At 31.8% G+C, this 20,899-nt stretch overlaps 1 protein-coding gene across 1 annotated transcript in view; it reads right to left on the reverse strand.

The window, feature by feature from the left end:
* Positions 1–20,899, reverse strand: part of LOC123701337 (protein kinase C and casein kinase substrate in neurons protein 1) — a 95,676-nt gene that overhangs the window by 45,948 nt on the left and 28,829 nt on the right. Inside the window, exons 3-4 of the mRNA XM_045648773.1 lie at positions 11,113–11,357; positions 905–1,053 (exon numbers count right to left, since the gene is read on the reverse strand). Of these exons, the coding sequence (XP_045504729.1) occupies positions 905–1,053; positions 11,113–11,329 (366 nt within the window). The 5' untranslated portion in view covers positions 11,330–11,357. The remainder of the gene's footprint in view (positions 1–904; positions 1,054–11,112; positions 11,358–20,899) is intronic.

A 20,899-nucleotide genomic window follows, 5' to 3' on the forward strand; every position in this document is an offset into this window, starting at 1 on the left:
TTTTAACAATAAAAATTTGGATTTTTGATAGAAAAATGCTAAAGGTATCTAATTTGTAAACAAAGAGGAAGAAGAAGAAGTAGGTTATGGTCTATGGAGTATTAAGTTAAATTTTGGTTAAATATTGTTATCTACAATATTTGATGCAAATTGCCTTTCAGTGAAAGAGTGTTATTTATTTCGTAAATAAGAAATGAGAATTTCTTCACGAGATGCATATCCTTACTGTTTTATTAATGTTATTCTTCAGCTAACTTTTGCTTAACACGTCATTTTTAAATTTCGCCTCGAGTACATATAATTTGGTTAATTTTACACAACTTTCCTTTTTATAAACGGTTACTTTAAAGGCTTAAAACATAACGGAGTTAATTAATTTAACTCATATAATATTAATAACGTGCATGGAATCCACATTGAAATTCGTTTAATTTAATTAGCTAGAGATTATAGTAAAAAATAATTAATAAAATGAAAAAGCTAACTTTTTCGTTTAATTTTTGTTCGGACGTGTTGATTATTTGAATCCGCAGATCATAATTATAGCAGTCTCACGAGTAACTCGTTGAACATCTATACATACTAATAGGTATTATAAAGCTGAAGAGTTTGTTTGTTTGAACGCACTTATCTTAGGAACTAACGGTCCGATTTGAAAAATTATTTCGGTGTTAGATAGCCCATTTATAGAGGAAGGCTAAATTGGCTATAAATCATCACGCTAATACCAACAGGAGCGGAGCAATGCAGGTAAAACCGCGGAGCACAGCTATATGTAGATATATTCCCAATCATCTAATGTAGTCCCACCGCGCTATGTCAAAATTTTCTCTAAACGAAACGCCACAAGATTTTTACAACCAAGATAATATGTTAAGTGACGTCACTAAGGGCTCCAACTCACCTTGTGATACGTGTCCTTCTGCCAGTTCTTGATTTGCGCCATGACGTCGTTGACGAGGCGGTCACGCACGCTCAGGTGCAGGTCGGAGAGTCGCTCGGCCTCCACCATGCCGCCCTTCCACGCGGCCTCCATCGTGCCGTATTCTGGTCCTGGGATATAACATTTATTTTATTATTAACATCAAATAGAACTTACTATAATCTATAATTACAGGTTATTATCATAATTCGATAGAGTTCCTTTCTAAAATAAAAATGCTATCTCATGAAAAAATAAAACTGAACATAACATATCTTGTTTATAACAATAACAAATAACACCCGATTACAAACTTTTTTTCAAATTTTAAGATTTATTATGAGACAGTATTTTATTGTGTTTGATTTTACGTCACAGGTACATTTAGAATTTAAAGACTTTTACGGATTTTAAACGCGATTTATTCATTATATTTAATGTTAAACCGACATTTCGAACAGTTTACAGCAAACGCGAGATCACGGGGAAACTCTCCAATAATTTCTAATAGAAAATAAAGGGATAGAGGTTAAGTGAAGACATACGAGTAAAATTCAATGACATTGTAGAGTACATTTCAAGCAAGCGCCACCGGTAGTGAACCTCGCTATACATAACCGCATACAGTTGCAAGTGCAGGCAAGCAATTACACATTACAATGTTATGCGATAAAATACAAAATCCCCAACAGTGTATGCGTCTTCCGCGTAATCATTTACATCCGACATTGGCTGCGTTATTAGATAATGACGACACGCGACCTCAAGCTGAAAGGCTTCTCTGTGAGATGATGTTTATTTCGATGTTGTGAAGTAAATACATATGTTAGGGACGCTTGTCTATATTAGTAAAATGTACTTATTATGAGGTACTTGGTTCCTTACAGACAGCAGTAAGCTTTTATGGATGCCATCGTTCATAAAGTTTTTTCATCGTTCATTTTGAATTTGAATTTTAAATAATCGGATATATGAATAAATTTTTCAAGAAATTACAGTATTTTCTTAGGAATATAAAGGATACGCGATTTATTCTATTAATCCCGACGTTTCGATAATTTTTATCAGCCAATATTTTAACTTATAGGTTTATGTATAATTTCTTTGTTTTAGATTCAGTTCGAGAATCTCTCATTTCAACATAAAATAGTCTTATATATCTTAAATTTATAAGAACTTTTAGCATAAATAATATCGTATATAGAAATAGAATATACTAGCGGTCCGCCCCGGCTTCGCCCGTGGTACATATTAACGTTTTCTCTACATAAGAACCATCCTCGTACTTCAAGGAATATAATAAAAAAAGAATTATCGAAATCGGTTCAGCCGTTCTCGAGTTATGGAATTACAACGAAAAGTGGCATTGATTTTTATATATTAGATTATTCTGCCTGGAAATGTACACTAATATAATAATTTCAACATTTAAGTCTGAACGCGAGATTACGTATAAATTATTACGATAATACCTACCTGTTGCTGAATTTCAATTTATCCTCTGGTCATGTTTCAATTCCGATGTAACGATACATTATGAACCCTATTTATATAATGATGACTATTAAGGCTTAATCTCGATTAAATCTAATATCCATACTTAATATCTTCTATTATACTGATCAAGCTGAGTTTGTTTTAACGCGCTAATCTCAGGAACTGGTCCGATTTGAAAAAAATGTTCGGTGTTAGATAGCCCATTTCTCGAGGAAGGCTAATCCATTGCTAAACCGATATGAAATTTGGAATGTTAGTTCCTTGCTGCGTTGATATTTTTTTTTGTGTCTGATTTCCCTATATGTGAAAGCCTTGCTACGTACTTACTACTTAATTCATATAATTTCAAATTATTAAATATTTAACTAAAATGGCGCAGCTACAGTTTAACTAGTACCTAATTAAATCGTCCATTAAAAACCGTTTTTATTATCATAACGGTGTCAAACTATTAATTTCGTCGTTTAAATTTAAATTATGTGTATAAAAACTGATATAACTGTTAAACAAACGTATTTTCCAGCTATAGTACCTACTCAATACTCATATTAAATTTTATAATATAAAATACAGTTTGGTAACGCCATAGAACGCACAAGTATACATAGAAATATTATGTATATTAAAAAAACATGTTATTAACAAAATATTTACAATAATATTATAAAGCTGAAGAGTTTGTTTGTTTGAACGCGCTTATCTCAGGAACTACTGGTCCGATTTGAAAAATTATTTCTGTGTTAGATAGACCATTTATCGAGGAAGGCTATAAATTATAATATATCATCACGCTAAAACCAACAGGAGCGGAGCCACGCCGGTAAACCGCGGGGCACAGCTAGTATGACTATAAATATACAGTTTTAATGTGGCTAACACCAAAGAACGCACTAGCGTACAAACGAATGGATTAAAAAGCATGTCATTAATAAAATAACGCTTAATAAAATAACGCATTAATAAAATAAAGCTTTAAAAACTATGCTTTATATAGAAAAGACAGTAAACGAATTTATAACTCACTAGCGGTCCGCCCCGGCTTTGCCCGTGGTACATATTTCGCAATAAAAGGTAGCCTATGTTCTTTCTCAGGATCTAAAGATTGTCTGTGCCAAATTTCATCAAAATCGGTCGAGTAGTTTATGCGTGAAAACCATACATACATACATAATTACAAACCTTTCCTCTTTATAATATTATAGTATAGACAACGGAAGCAAGTTAATTACGCAAGTCAGTTAACCGTTATTTAAAGGTCATTCATTTTCTTTACGAGATAATGAAATCCATTTTAATATCACTTTAATTGTATTATATTAATTAATTTGATACTCGTAAATGACATATGAACACACATGCCGATATTTTAAACAATTCGATAGAAACAACGATGAAATCATAGTACCTATATTAATACTACGAACAACTTCTCTGATATCACTATTAACAACTACGAGTAAATAAATAGAATCTCATTCTACAATTTCGAGAATTTAACAATACCCACATATAAAACGCAAACTTAATTCTGCTACTGCAGGCGACTCGTAAATCTCTCCATACCAAGCGATCATAAATAGCGAATATATAAATTTTGCAAGTACGTAATTCCATAGATTTGTACATTTAATCCGACTTTAGACCCTCAAGGTAATCGTTAACTTAACCTCAGCTCGACCTGTAAATATTGCGTTTTTATATTGATTTCAGCTGTTTATAGTTCGCTTTTAAAATATTATATACAGTATTATTAGAAGAATTGACATAACTATTTACTTTGATACATTTTGCCTGAGCACTTTGTAAGTTAATTTATGATTGATTTATGGACACAAAATGGAGAAAAGAAGAAAGGAAAAATACGCTTATCCTTTATGCAGTTTGCCAAATATTACTTGAAATATTTTTGTATTTATTTCAAGTAGCATGAGGAAAATATTGCTCAATAATGTTTAATATCCAGTCTAGTCTCGATTATACAGAAGCAGAAAGAAAAGGTGAATCGATCACAATATAACGTAGGTACTTAAGTAAGCCACCCTATACATAACTAAAACACCTAAACATTATGTAAACACCAATTTACCTTAAAACAAACATTCAAACACATCACACACGTAGCCCAACACATACAGCAGACGTGTCTCGTTCACAAATCAATTGGACGTGTGTGCGCTAACGACTTTCCATTTCAATACCGATACGGAATTTTAAACGAAAATCGAATTCGCTGCCCGTGCGCAGAATGCGCTGTGGCTGTTCGCGCAACCCTTGACTTTCGATTTTTTTTATATGGATCGAATTATGCAATGAAAATTAGTGATGTAATAGAATGAACTGATATAGTCTTATTTTGGCAAAATTTAGCGAAATATGCATTTATGGATAGTGAGTCTGCAAATCTGTTATTGCGTCAAAATTGAAATCCTGACGCACCTATAAGATTTTTTTTAACTTTTAAAATGTTTACAATAAACTTCGCTAATGTTGTTTAAAAATAATGGTACCTACGAAAATATTAAAACATTGCAAAATTCAAAAATAGTTCACCATTCCTAATTGCATACGAAATGGGCAATATACCTACACAATATACAGTGGTGGACGTTTAATTAGAAATGGATCCATCTTTGCAAAAAGAATTATTTGCCTATGCTCGCGTGCAGTGGTTTTTCATGGTCGAGCTTTTTTAGGCACTTAATCAGAAGTACCATGCTCTTTTAAATAAACTGTAGCATTGAATATCTTTTTATCGAACACTCTAAATGATTTGCAATTTTCCTGTAACTCCAGTTTTTGTCAAAATGTAAACTTAAAATTATTTTTCTTGTTGATGGGTCACAAATCTTACTTTTACCCATTTATACTGCAAAGCAAATTAATTTTCAGAAACTTTTAGATGGAATGTTTAAAAAACGGTGCAAATATTTGTAGAAGAAAAAAATATTGGCGGCATTTCAACAGGTTTTGACTTTGGAACACTCGAACCATGCTGTTTCTAATTTGTTGTCCAGACTGAAAATACTCGGAAATCAGACTTCACTTAAAGTTGTTTAATTTTATTAATTTAAGCTAACGTTTGATTAAAATTAAGCAATTTCTTATAAAACTAGATAAACGGGTGTTCTATTACATATGAAATAATACTTAATCTCTAATACGTTAATACATAAATGTTAAATGAATTTGATGACTACTTCATCGTGTTACGAGTTTCTAATTAAACGTCCACCACTGTAGGTACTTACTGTAAAACTGCAGGACTCTATAATGATTACTTTCGAATAACCAATTTAACTGGAAATAACGCATTCAATTACTTCATCGTAACATCTTTACATTTACGTGTGTTTCATTAAGTATCCACATTACACCAATTTGTATACGAGACGTGTCTCACTTTCAATTATCTTCGAAAATTAATTCATACAATCAGTATTCTTATCCTCGCCGATAAATTTCTTCCTAACAAGAATTCGTTAAATATTTATCAGCGTTATACAACCCAGTATATAGTACGCGTCACGTAAAAAGAACGCTGGATGAAAGTGATGGGGTGTGTTTGCACATGGATCGAGTTTTGCACGAAAGCTATGTGCCGATTATTTTATTTTTGAACTAGGCTCGCGAATCGTGGCTTCGCAATTACCTATTTGTTATTCTTATTACAACCTCATAACACCAAATAGACCGATAAATCGCCAATGCGCAGCCGTCAGCGTTATTTTTACTTGACGCAACTTGTACAGTTTACGTTAAGTTTTTCTTTGAGTGTTATACAATACAGGATCGTGAATATTAAGTAAACTTAATACAATCTTTAAAAGACTGTTGCAATCACGTCCGAATTAGAGAGATCAGATTTAGAGAAAAATGTGAAGATAAATTTAAACATTAATATTTTCGTATAGGTTTATAAATTGCATACTAATATGTAATCTCAAATTAAACAAAGCTTTATACAACCTAGATGTATTTGATTAACATACTTACATATATATATTTTGTCAATATATACATATATACACTTTATGACTATACACATGAGTACAATATAGATCACAACATATTGTTTTCAATGTAGAACACAGAACCTCGGCAATTACATAATTATTATCAATAGGCTCTACAAATTGATCGCTATATATCGCAGGCAAAGTAACGGCAAACAGCTAATTTGCTATGTTTAACACCGAACACGTAATTTACTTCATGAAGTAACCATCCATAAATAAAGATAACATTCTCAGAAATACTACTGCGTACATATTATACGAGGTGATTTATTCAATACAATAGTAAAGAGAAAGCAAAAGGTTATGTACATAATATAATTTTGTAATCGAGATTACTTAAAATTGTAATAAATACTAAAAATTATAAATATCTTAAATAACTGCGTAATACCACTTTCTAATTTAATACAAGAGATAATACACTATTTTTTTATAGCATACGTACGTACAGACATATCATTAAGAGTTATTTTCTTAATTAACATTAATAATTACTTTAATAAACCATACAACCCTTTATCTATAAATATAATATTATGAAATATATGTTTGCTCAATCTAAGAATATGAGCAAACATATCTTCTTATATATAAAAATGAATCGCAAAATGTGTTGGTAAGCGCATAACTCGAGAACGGCTGAACCGATTTCGATAATTCTTTTTTTATTATATTCCTTGAAGTACGAGGATGGTTTTTATGTAGAGAAAACGTAAACATGTACCACGGGCGAAGCCGGGGCGGACCGCTAGTATTTCATATATCTATTTCTATTCTTTTAAATTTATACCTATATATATATTTCACTATATAATAAATAGCATAACATTACTCATAGTTCGACCTCCATCAGATAACCCACATAAATACAAATGGACTTAAATACATTTAAATGTATGCAAAATTGTACAAAACATGTAAACAATCATATCAATTACAATATCGCACGAACATTCGGACACGCGACAGTTGTTCCCAATACAATAATTTTCTAGTAAAATAATTATTTTATTTTATTATTATTATTCAGCCATGTCTGTCCCACTGCTGGGCAAAGGCCTCTCTTCCCTTCATCCACGTTTTCCTATTGTGAGCAATTTTAGTCCACTCCTTGCAATAATAAAAAAAATAAATAATAAAAAAAAAATTAATAGATTTTCCCGACTCAAATAATCCAATGTCCTTTTAAAGGTTTTACTCATCCCTATCCTAAAATATACCAAAATTCGTTCAGTCATTTATAATAAAAAAAGAAACACAATGTCGGATTGATTAAATTATGAACGAGAATATCCAAGTTGCCTGGTAGAGATTACTGTTTAGTAATTAGGCATCTTGAGCAAATTATGCTCTTTTCGTAACACTACTCCATTTTCAAAATACTACTTTATTAAGTTTGTACACTAAAGAATTACTGATGAATAAATAAATAAACCATAGATATCTTTGAACATAACAATACATATCCAAGAAATACTAATAAAACGCATACAGTTAAACACCTGCGAGTCTAGTAATTAAATCCGACGCTTGGATAAGATCGCATCGCAGATCAGTGCATCCACTACCGTAAAGTAACAATTAAGTTTAACGCGATAATAACATAAGTTACAACTTAGATTATACTAGTTTTCCGCCCGCGTTTTTAAAGAAAACCCGCATAGTTCCCGTTCCCGTTGAATTTCCGGGATAAAACCTATCCTATGTGTTAATCCAAGTTACCTTTTATATGTGTGCTAAATTTCATTGTAATCGGTTCAGTAGTATTTGCGTGGACGGGTAACAAACATACATACACATTACACATACATCCATCCTCACAAACTTTCGCATTTATAATATTAGTAGGAAGGATAGGATAGTAGATATAGGATTATCTCGAAAGCACTTACAATACTTACAATACAATACAATTACAATACATTACACTTACTTACAATCGAGGAATAATCAATTTGAAATATTATATCTTTAGATAATAGCATGGAAAATTCGTATTAATTAAATAATTATGTTTTAATTCGAAGTCTTTGTGCTGTTAATTAATAATTAGTTATTATGTGTCAAGGTTCGTTCTATTGTTATAGATAATTTGTAATCTATCTTTAATGTTGCAATAAGATAATAATTAAAATACGCTTACTTTCTGTTATTTATGGGCTAAGTTTATGGGTATAATATCTTCTATAGGTACTACTATATTATACAGCTGAAGAGTTTGTTTGTTTGTTTGAATGCGCTTATCTCAGGAACTACTGGTCCGATTTGAAAAATTCTTTCCGTGTTAGATAGCAAATTTATCAAGGAAGGCTATAGGTTATATATCATTATGCTAAGACAAATAGGAGCGAAGCATTGCGGGTAAAACCGCGGGGCACAGCGTAGAGATTTGAAGTGTTAAAATTGATTATGTAAAGCATCTCAGCAGCTCAATTTATTCATTCATTATACAAATGTTAAAGAAAGTGGGTATTATTCAGTTGATCAAAATGCATGTAGGTATCCAATGTATTGCAAAAAGCATGATGTATGTACATACTATGCATACTATGAAACAATGCAATATGCGATGCATACAGTGAATTACCATTTGATTGAATATAAATTACGTCTGTACGTGTTGAATTTTCTTTGATGAAAACGTGATACCTAGGACTGAAGATACATGACGTAATTTCTAAGAACATGCGATTGAATAAAGATGTATTATGTTTATAAATTTATAGATTATGTATTATGTTATGATTTTTTTGATTTGATTATGAATTTTATTCATAAATTAATTCTAAAGTAAAGGTATGTATTTAGGTAGTATGTTGTGCAGGGCGGATAAAATCTAAGAAAAAGTATGTACCTATATCAGGCAAATTGTTTTTGCATTATAAATTGAGTTTACATAAATTTGGATCATCACACACATAGGGTACGTAAACTATTTAGTTATATGTATTTTATATTGCAAATTTTAACATTCAGTATATTATAACTTTTCAGATTTAGTACACTTTAAATAAATAAAACACATTATACCTAGGTACTATTGACGAATACTTCAAGATACGAGTGAGATAATGTCACACGGCTTTTCTCGTTATCTGAATGAGGCCTCAAAATAACACGATAAGATCTTCCACATCATATTGCGTACGACAGAAAATTCTGTGATAAAAGTATATTAACTCAGTAACTCTTTTATGAAGTTTTATGTGATTGTGGTTCGCGATGTCTCTTTATTTAGGTTTTGGAGATACATAGGCTGATAGAATGAGATGGCACAGTTTTTCAATTTCTTGCAAATGTATACTAATATTATTCTCTAATTTTTATTCTTCATAAACTTATTTTCAAATCTTTCCCGGGACATAATATAGCAATTAGCAACATAGAACTCCTTAAATCAAAGAAATACAATCAAAACCAACCTGCACAATACATACCTACAGCTATCAAATATCCACAGAACCGAACCAAATTCGACCGTGACCTTTGCAAAGGGCGGGACGAGCACCTACCTATAACAACTACTATACTACAGCTGTTACATAACATCAGCAGACATATAACCGTTGTTTTGATAAACTGCATGTTCGCTTCCAATCTATACTAATATTATAAGGCTGAAGAATGTGTTTGTTTGAACGCGCCAATTTCAGGTCCGATTTGAAAAATTCTTTCAGAGATTACAGGCTATATCATCACGCTCAGACCAACAGGAGCGGAGCCACGCGGGTGAAACCGTGGGGCGCAGCTATTATGTATACCTTGCCAAGTATTTTGTTTAACCTGACTGATTGTGATGCATGGTGCTAGCTGACGCGGCAAAATTTGTACGTCACATGAATTTTTTTTTTTTTGCAACTTTGTTTGAATGGTTGTGATAGTGTAGCCTGTAGGATGTGCAACAGATGAAATATATTTTATGGGTTCGAAAGCACATCTAAATTAGTTTTTGATTATTGCAAATTATATCGCTCTTACGTCAGGATAAATGCTGAAGCAATACTTTCGTACTTTTTAGCTCTGGAAGTTTTCAAGATGCATAACCTTTGTTATTGTTATTGTCGTCTTATTCATATTGCTTTACATTCCCAAACCTCAATCTCAAATCAACCAGATCATATGAACAACCGCTTATACATCAACGATTTATCAATTCACATTATCAATGTGTTTCCTGTTAATTCATACGCTATTGACTCGTCTCGATAGTCTCGTAATAACGAGATTTGTATTAACAATAACGCAAGCAGCTGTGAATAAAAACCCCTTTCACTACTTTCGAACAGTATGGATTTATCGGTTTTTTAATGAGACAGTACTGTTATTTACGTTTATAATGTAATTAAATACGAGTTACGACATACACTTATTTATACGTGGTCTCTAACTAACCAATTGCGTTGCACACCTCAAGATTTAATTTCAGTGGCAGGTATTTTTTAGTTTATATTGTACGAAGTGCGTTTATTATTTGCTTACTTTTTTAAAAAGATGGGAATGTGGTTGTTACATTTTCAATTAGTACCTATCTCAGTTTTGTCCTATAGAACGCGTACTTAGCGTGCATTCTGATTTCTGACGTCACGTTTTGACGCGCGCAAGTTCCCGATCTATCTCGTGAATCCTTCAGTACTTTTGCTTTACGCAGTAGATAAATGCCTTGTACTTGCACTATACCTTTCTCAATCAGGTCGTTCCACTTCTTGGCCCATCCTCGCAGGCTCTTCGCGTACGTCTTCTCGATGTCGGCTCGCTCCTGCACGAGCGCCTGCAGCTCGCCGCACAGCCGGTGTCCGTCGTCCACGCGCTTGGTGGTGCGCTTGTAGTTGCCCGGCTCCCAGAACGAGTCGGAGGTGACCGTGAGCAGCGCCTGCTCGTCGCTGTGGTGCGACATGGCGGTGCGACACTCACACACCGCCCCTCTGCAACAATGAACACAATTTAAATGTTAGATCGTTGATTCTATGTTTCAACATGAACATATTATTATAACCTACGATATATGTACCTACGTATGTAATATATGTAGGTATGCTAGGTATGTTATATGGTCATGTTGAATGTTTAACATAGAATACGAAAGATTGCGCCTTCAATATAATAGATTGGAATCTTTACTCATTACCCATTGCTGACATACCTATTCAAGTTACATGATTCCTAAAGAACACCAGTCTTTATCACATGATGCATGTGACATATGAGTTACACAGTTTTGCAAGAAAAACACAAACAATTATAACCATTTATTACTCGGCTGTAACACATAAGAGTTAGCTGTAATTCATCGCTCATTGACTAACAATAAAAATATATATATAAATTCCGCTTACAATAAATAACCGTGATTATATTCATTATATCATAATTATTGAGACGCACGCATATTCGCCGTTCGTCCGGAAACCGAGTTACATCAATGATACTGTTATGCATCATGCGTGGTCACGTCCGTTTAAACATTCGATTGTTAAACATTTACTAGGGCTGGTATGAGAAAGTTTTCAGTGATTTAAAAATTGTATTTATAAATGAATTTGTTGACACACGAAAATAAGTGAAACACGTTGAGATCGGCAGGAAATAATGTGGTAAGATAACATAAGTATGTAAGTATTTTTATCCAAATATCCGTATACAAATAAACACCCTCCTCATATCTTCATATGGTATCAATTTGGGGCAGATGCATAACAAATTTGTTTATCTAATAGAGTACTTATCAAAACAATGAACAGTATCTCATGTAAACTGGCCTTAGTTAGTTTCATATTTCTTGACAGTTAGTCGGTTAGTTAGGTTATTTGATTACAAAATATAATAAAAAATCCTCTCATTTTAGTTTTTACTATATTTAACAAGTAATCATCGCCAACCCTATTTACAGGTTAGCAAGATTTACAAATAGTGATTACCTAGCGCCTTTCACTCGGCCGATACGAGGTGTCCAGCCGTTTGCTGTCAATTCTTATACATACACACATAATGTTTCATTTTCAACTAATTCCGCTCCATTGTTTGGAATTACGTTTACACTTTATGTACCTCCTTGTGCAATGCGTGTCAATACTTTGATAAGGTGAAATATCAACTGTGAGAGAAGATGATAATTTTGTTTTCGGATATTGATCGTAGTAGGTTTTTATATGAATGAAGTCTTTATGTAATTGTTTGATTGTTTACAGTAAAGTATGAAATACAACTATTTAATATTTATTACTTAGAATCAACGTTCAAAATAGCGTTCCTTACGTAAATCCCTAAAAAACCTCCATTAGGTTCTATCGACGCAAAACCTGGCAATCCTATATCCAATTCGAAACAAATAAACCTATCAGTCGTCCACCATTTATTTACACAACCCACATCTGATATCATATTTTTAATAGATAAAAATATTTTAAATCACCTTAATATACACTCTGTATATGAGACTAACATCTCTTCATACTGCACTGCGACATGCACATACTAAACAATATATTCGTATTATTATAATAATAAGTGTTAGTATTGTTCCATATTCCATAATGACGCAAATATTATATGAGCTGTAAATTCTAAATAGTTAACAAAAGAAACGGCCGTTCCGCGCGTCGAGACAAAAGCGTTTAAGAAATTAATTTTACTAACATACTATGAATAATAAAGTTTCATGAATAGGTTATTTAGGATAGCGTATATATTACGGAGTGTAAATTTTACGAATGAATACTTATTAAGATTATCTTACTTTAGTATACGCGAATATTAATGTTAAGTTGAAATGGTGCTAGCAATAAAAACGCAAACGTTTGCAAATGGTCGTACGAAATAAACGTAATATATAGGTTCATTTTTATTACAGGTAAATTAGCTTGGAGAAATTTTTGCGTTTGTAGTAGTGTATGGTCAGCAAATAAAATAAAACAACATTTTATTTTTAGTTTTTATTTTATATATGTACATATATTATATATATATATATGGGATTTTAAATTAAACTAAATTAAACTATATGTGTTTCTCCTCTGAAAAAGATGAGACTTTAATTTAATATTTGCAAATTTAACATACGTATAACTTTTACAAAATGACAATGTTACTAAAATGAAAAATTTACTAACCTTAAAAAGAAACGACATTTAAAGTTTAATTCTTTAGTTTGAGAAGTCAAAGGCTTGCCTCGACCATGTTTTAACACTGGAGCCATTTTGAATTAACAATATAAAGTTACAACACTTACACACAAATTAAACACTTCAACAAATATTATAACAATAATAACAACAATCAACAAATACATTTATCAATTAAACTACGTACATAATAATTATAATTTTTGAATGAAATGTGTGCTTTATGTTCTAACGGTACCAAACAACTGCATTTGGCACCTGCGGACAGCGTAAACTGGTTTATTCTGGTTTTGTGCGTGTTTCCACTTTCCACTATCAAGTGACGATTTATTTATTTGTTTTGTTTCGTAATTATTAATTATTATGGTCAAATATTAATTATGAAACAAATTATTATGGACACGATATTTTATTGTTTCACGGTAGTCGCCTAGTCGTTTGCTCAAGGACGTGAAATTGAATGATATATTTTTTTTATAAAGTCAAAACCATTTTCTTTCAAATAAAAACTTGTTTTTATTGAAAACAAAAGTTTTGCTAGGAATAAGTATAAAATTAAATAGTAATGCATTTTTGTATAGGCCAGAACGATATAGTGGAAACGCGCTCTAAGATCTGAGTAATATACACACCACTACATATGCAAAAATTTCTCCAAGCTAATTTACCTGTATTGTGTTTATGTGTAATCATAATGATCAGTCCAATATAGACCAGTCAAATATATTAATTTTTAACTATTTCTTAACGATTCCTATTCATCTAGATTCTAGATTCTAGAATACATTAGCGCCACGCATAATACATTGACAAAAAATAGCATCATCAACATAATTGTCGGTGTGTTTTGAAACTTTATTCAATTCTTTATTTGACCAATTGAATTACAAACATATTAACATTACTTTAAACAACTCAAAACATTCAAGAACGTTTAACTTAGAGTAGGTTAACACAATTCACTCATACTTAAATCAATGTAAACATATAAAAAGTGCATATTAACATATTGTAATGAGAGCACTTCACTTGAGTGATGATTACACAACCGACAAGTTATTAGTTATTATGTCATACAGAAATAGAGACTATATGAGAAACTAGTATTGTGCAGACTTCGATAGAAAATTACTTCATTCATAGGATATATCGTGATATTAATATGCGATGGGTCATCCTATTCTAATTAAGCGTGTGCTACTTTTAACTATGATATCGATGTTTTCGTATTGCAAATTGAAATGGAGATTTCTCAATAGTATAAGTTAGACTGTCGACCGAATATCAGCCTCGGTGGCTACTGTACCTACCCAAATTACCTAATTAGAACTTATAATAATAATAAGCATTATGTATATTTGATAGTATTTATTTTTGTGTTGCAACATATAATGCAGCTTCGAATTTCGCTTTAATTTTGAAACTGCAAAAAAAAAAGCCAACTACTCGAACCTGGGACCTCTATCCATACCAAGTACCTACCTACTAAGCTACCTACACCTACGTACATGCAACTAACACACACATACACATAGCTAGGATGTGTCCGCTTCAATGGAGCGATGTAAGGAAGACATCGATAGCATTACATTGTCCCATGGTCATTTGTTAATGCATCGTTGAGGTTACGGGTCATTTCTTTATACACTGACTTTGCTGCATCTCTAACTGCATTGGATTAGTTTAATTGACCATAAAACCTATGCCTAATGCTAAACAATGTTAAAATGAAATCGAGTATCGCCTTGGTATAATGTTAAATTTCAATCTTCTTTTCAATAAGAATTAAATCAGTGAATTTTCACTGTGTGTTAATGTTATTTATCTTGCTCTAGGGTAAAAACATTTTACTAAATAGCCAAATATATAAGAAGACAATTAATCATTTCAAATCGCGACCTTTTAAACAATTTTATTTAATCACAGGTTTTACGATATTCAATAAATTACCGATAACAACGAGTTACACAATGTGTTATAAACACATATGATTCTGAAAAAAGTTTTTCGGTCTATCACAGCAACGTAAACTCACCCCATATAGTGCAGCATGTGCCGAAATTTGCCCTTGCATCGTCTCCCGCGTCGTTTGTTTCTTATCTTCGCCATTTATCACAAGTTTATCACTAATCAAAATGCTCTTAATGCGTGAAGAATCTCGGATTTATTTTACAATTAAGTCCTCTATAATATAATAATCTAGCTGCCTTGTTGAAGTTACAAGTTCATTTGTAGAAAGGTAATTATAATATTTTTCGCAAACCCTTTTACTTTTATTGATCTAAGAACTTTTAAATCAAAAGGCAATACAGACGAGACAATACATTTAACGAGATAATCAAAGCGATATAAATAATTAAAATATATCTATTAGCGTTGTCTGTAGACCTAATAAATCTTATCTTTAGAAAATATTATCTGCACACACAGACAGTATTAATTAACAGTGAGTTATGAATCATTGCGGAATCTTGAAAACAACTCTAAACAGAGGTACAGAATCTATACTAATTATTATAAATCTGAAGAGTTTGTTTGAACGCGCTAATCTCGGTAACTATTGGTCCGATTTTAAAAATTCTTTCGGTGTTAGATAGCCCATTTATCGAGGAAGGTTAGGCTATATAATATTATCATCTCGCTAAGACCAGGAGCGGAGCACTGCGGGTAAAACCGCGGAGCACTGGTAGTACTTAATAGTAGCAAACGCCAACAGAGGCACAAACACACACATACGTTGTTTTGATTAACTACGTGCCTATAAATATCTTTTAAATATATAGGTCTATAGATATAATACTTTTAATAGCAACGCGCAATTTATATCACATTGTTGTTGTTCCAAACTGGCTATTATGTTGAAAGTTTTCACAAAATAAGATTGCGAAAATTGAATCTAAATATAGATCTCTCACAATGCTTTTAAATCTTATCGTTTCTGAAATGAATGAGGTTCGAAAAATATACAATTCGTTAATATTTTCTTCTTTTATTATAATGGATGATTTTGTACTAAAAGTGTGGAACGAATGTCGATAAATTTAACACGTGATGCAACATCAAACATAAAAGATATTTCGTGATACATATTTAGAAACTACAATGCCGGGATAAAACCTATCCTATGTGTTAATCCAAGTGGCCCTTTATATGTGTGCTTAATTTCATTGTAATCGGTTCAGTAGTATTTGCGTGAAAGAGTAACAAACACACACACATCCTCACAAACTTTCGCATTTATAATATTATAGTAGGAATTAGAAGGAAAAGCATAGTAACTAACTACCTATGTTAATTTCTAAAACAATCCCATCCACATGTTGACTGGGAGAGATCGCTAAATCGTAAATGTTTCTTTCCATTTTGTTTTCTTCTCTGTTTTTATAGTATATGTGTGTTAAGTATATCCAATTCTTTCTTTCTTTCAAATAAAGTGTATTGTAATGTTTTTATTGTATGTTTGTATGGATGTTACCGGAAATGTATGAAATCAAGGAATTTTTCCGGTAACATGGATAAATACAAATCTTGCCACTACAATATTAATAAAATATAAAATCTAGTACAATAACATTATATTTACTTATATAACAACCGAACAAGTTACGTTACGGCTGTGATCAAGGAACCGGTCAGTCGGCCTTTGATACTCACTGAGTGAGAACTGTCGCCTGAGGGCACGTAATTGCATTTTAATTTGGAAAAATCGATTTAAAACAATTAATCGATTCACGGGTAATCTAAACGATATCGATTTCGTGCGTGATTGACGTGGTAGGTCGTATGGAGAGAAGTACCTACATATATTATGTAAAATCACTACATAGTATAAAACAAAGTCGCTTTCTCTGTCCCTATGTCCCTTTGTATGCTTAAATCTTTAAAACTACGCAACGGATTTTGATGCGGTTTTTTTTAATAGATAGAGTGATTCAAGAGGAAGCTTTTAGTGTATAATTTAATAGGTTTTAGACAAAGCGGGCGAAGCCGCGGGCGGTAAGCCAGTATTAAATAAGTAAGTAATAGGAAAGGTGTTTTATTTGTTATTTCGTGTAGGAATGTCTTTATAATTATTGTAAACAAAACACTACTAGGTAGGTACTTTAATATAATATTATGTATTAAGTAGATAATGGTATATAAAAACTAAAAAGCCTTAGAAGAATATCAAGAATGAAATTACAATATATCAAAATTGAGTGCCATACGAATGCAAAACTACTCGATAAGCAATCATCCAAATACCTCATTATATTCAAAGCATAAATGTCAAGTATTTTCAATTCAGAGTGCTAAGGTGTGAATATTCCTAGTCATATCATACTACATGCTAGTCAATATAGAGAATACTAAAATTCCATTATGGGCATATTATTTATTACAGACAACTTAAATAGCAAAGGCTTTTGCGTTTATTATGAAATTGATCATAAATCGTTTCTACATATTGCTCTGTAGTTGGTAATTTAGCTTGAAATTGTGCTATGTTTTTAACATATAAGGTCCGAGCGAAGTAATCAATCATTTAAATTTGAAATTGTCTTAGTAGTTTTGAATATTTTAATCGTCTAGATTTAATTGAACCTAGAAAGGATTTCCTTTACATTTTTATTGATAAACCTGTACCTATCGGTAAGTAAAATTATTTACTTTTAAAAAATATACCTAAGCTAACAACCTGTATACTTGTATAGCTAAAATATACTTTTCCAAAAGAGGAAATCCAAAATAGAAAACATACAACTACATGTATGACCCTACTCGTTTCAAATATTCTAGAACTATATCCATTGCAAAAAATAACAATATCCGCGTGATTCGCGTATGTAAAATTTTCCCAACGCGCAAACTGTTTTAAATATTTACGAAAACTAGACAGCCATTGATCATATACGCTCTTGCAACAGTTCTAATGCCTGCATCGCTACCGACACAGTATAATAAGACTCACAAATAGACCCACTTCAAATTCGACAAACCGCGTTGATATATTTAGCTCGTGACGGCAGATATAATCCGAGATTCTTCACGAATTTTCTATAAATATATAAACACTACACTACACACTCGACTCTTTATACACTACACTCTACGTCTACACGATCGAAACATAACTGAAACGAGTCAAAATCGGAATGACATCAAATTTTACACATATCCCAAAAAAAGCTAACTTGACGTAAACTTAACACGCGATAATCGACCTTATTGTTATGTAGGTGTGTCACTTTGTATGGTTTTGGCTGAAAAACTGACTTGTTCTTGCGACCTTGTATGGACTAATGATTCACGCAGGCCTCACACGTAAGCCGTTGTTATCGAATGGAGGTTTTCGTTATATCGAAGATCATCGATGCGCTCGTAATTTTTAATTGGAGTGTCAATAACCTTTTAATTTGAGCGTGCATCGAGAAATACTTTTTAGTGGAAGTAGTTATCATATCGGTATTTGAATTTGAAATATGCATTTCAAACTTGTAGTAAAATAATAAACCTATTTTTTTTATATTCGATTGCACAAAGTTTACTAAAATTAAATTCGATGTAGTTATTTACTTGGTTGACATACTTTTATGTAAATGATTTAAATATAAACCATAGATTATAAAATAAACAATCAAAATAGTGGGATGTTTATCTTTTTATTAACCGACTATTATTTTATACAAAAACCAAACTGTTATCTAAATCTATTCTATTTCCATCAATTTAATACCCAAGGGACTTAATTACCTAGAATCTCACCATATATAATATTATATTACTATCCTTTCAAAGTATTATCTGATAACAATCCACTGAATATAATAATCCATAGATAAGATCCAAGGACACATATCTATAAATGGAGCTCTTAAACTATTCGGAAATAGCTTATGAGTTATAGTGATTATGAATAACTAGCTGTGCCCCGCGGTTGTACCCGCATTGCTCCGCTGTTGGTCTTAGCGTGATGATATTATATAGCCTATTGCCTTCTTCGATAAATAGGCTATCTAACACCGAAACAATTTTTCAAATCGGACCACTAGTTCCTGACATTAGCGCGTTCAAACAAACAAACTCTTCAGCTTTATAATATTAAAAGTAGGTATAGATTTTAGCATTTATCTTTGAACTAAAATAATCTACAATACATAAAAAAATACTAATAATTCAGAATTGATTGCAGTTATGTTGGTACAGCCACGACTATCATATTTCATTTCAACTGTATATTTATTATTTATTTACGTCGAGTATTCTGCGAAAAGGATTTATATTTATTAATTACAATGAACCAATATTAGCTGGGTATATCTCAATCATATTAGTACATTATGTAGCCTAATGGCATCTATATTCCATGCCGAATTCAACCACACTCATATAGAATGTGTGAATAAGCAAAAACAATGACAGTACCCTAATAAAAAGATTCACATCACACACTAGAATAATAATTAATTAAAGTATACGAAATATTTAATATTTGGAGTTTGGACCAAATAAAAAAAAATCTTTAGCTAGTGTTTAATTCTACACAACTAGATTAAAGACCGCCTATAACAATTAGGAAAATATTAACATTGACCTCAAAAAATTATATGAAAAACTTCAAACTACCCTCATTGTTCTTTATAAAAGCAACGATACTATAATAACAAACAAGAAATATGAGAGAATTGATATTCCGTGCGTCCATTGTTTTTCTTTGGCTTCAGTTATTTTCATTAAGATTTAAAAGGAAGGTCGTTTTGAATGAACATAATAAGGTCAACGGTTAGTGTTCAAGGCATTTATAAATGTAATTAAACGGATTTCCTATTCCACTATTGATTGAGTCTAAACACGTGAAGAGAAAAGTAATTTTACTCTAACAGGTTTGATGCATATGTATCAATTATTACAACGAACAAATATTTGATTACTTCAATTTTAAAAGTACATACTACATAATTGTTTTATTTTATGGTGGTGATTCTTATCTTTAGAAAGATATTTCTATTCGTTTTGATGGTAACTTTCATTGATGATCAAAAGGGCCCTTCAACTCCTTACGAATGGATGGCCTAAAGGTTCACTTCATATCTGTAGCGATACGGCAAAGAGCCCCCCCTTTGGGATCTCAAAGCTCGCCTCCGCAGAAAGGTTATGAATATAATCATATTTTGGTTTGAGGTTGTGTTTGTCCAGTGTAAAGATGTATTTAGTGGTATGTTTAATTTTGATTAGATGCCATGAATCTTTTACAGGGTTTTATTATATTGATGGATTTGGTTTTCGTTTACGATTATTATATGTTTAAAACTATTCAAAATTCAAGCTATATCCATGTTCAAATTGTTTTATTATAAACAAAAACC

The sequence above is a fragment of the Colias croceus genome, chromosome 21 (genome assembly GCF_905220415.1).
Source record: "Colias croceus chromosome 21, ilColCroc2.1".
Lineage (NCBI taxonomy): Eukaryota > Metazoa > Arthropoda > Insecta > Lepidoptera > Pieridae > Colias > Colias croceus.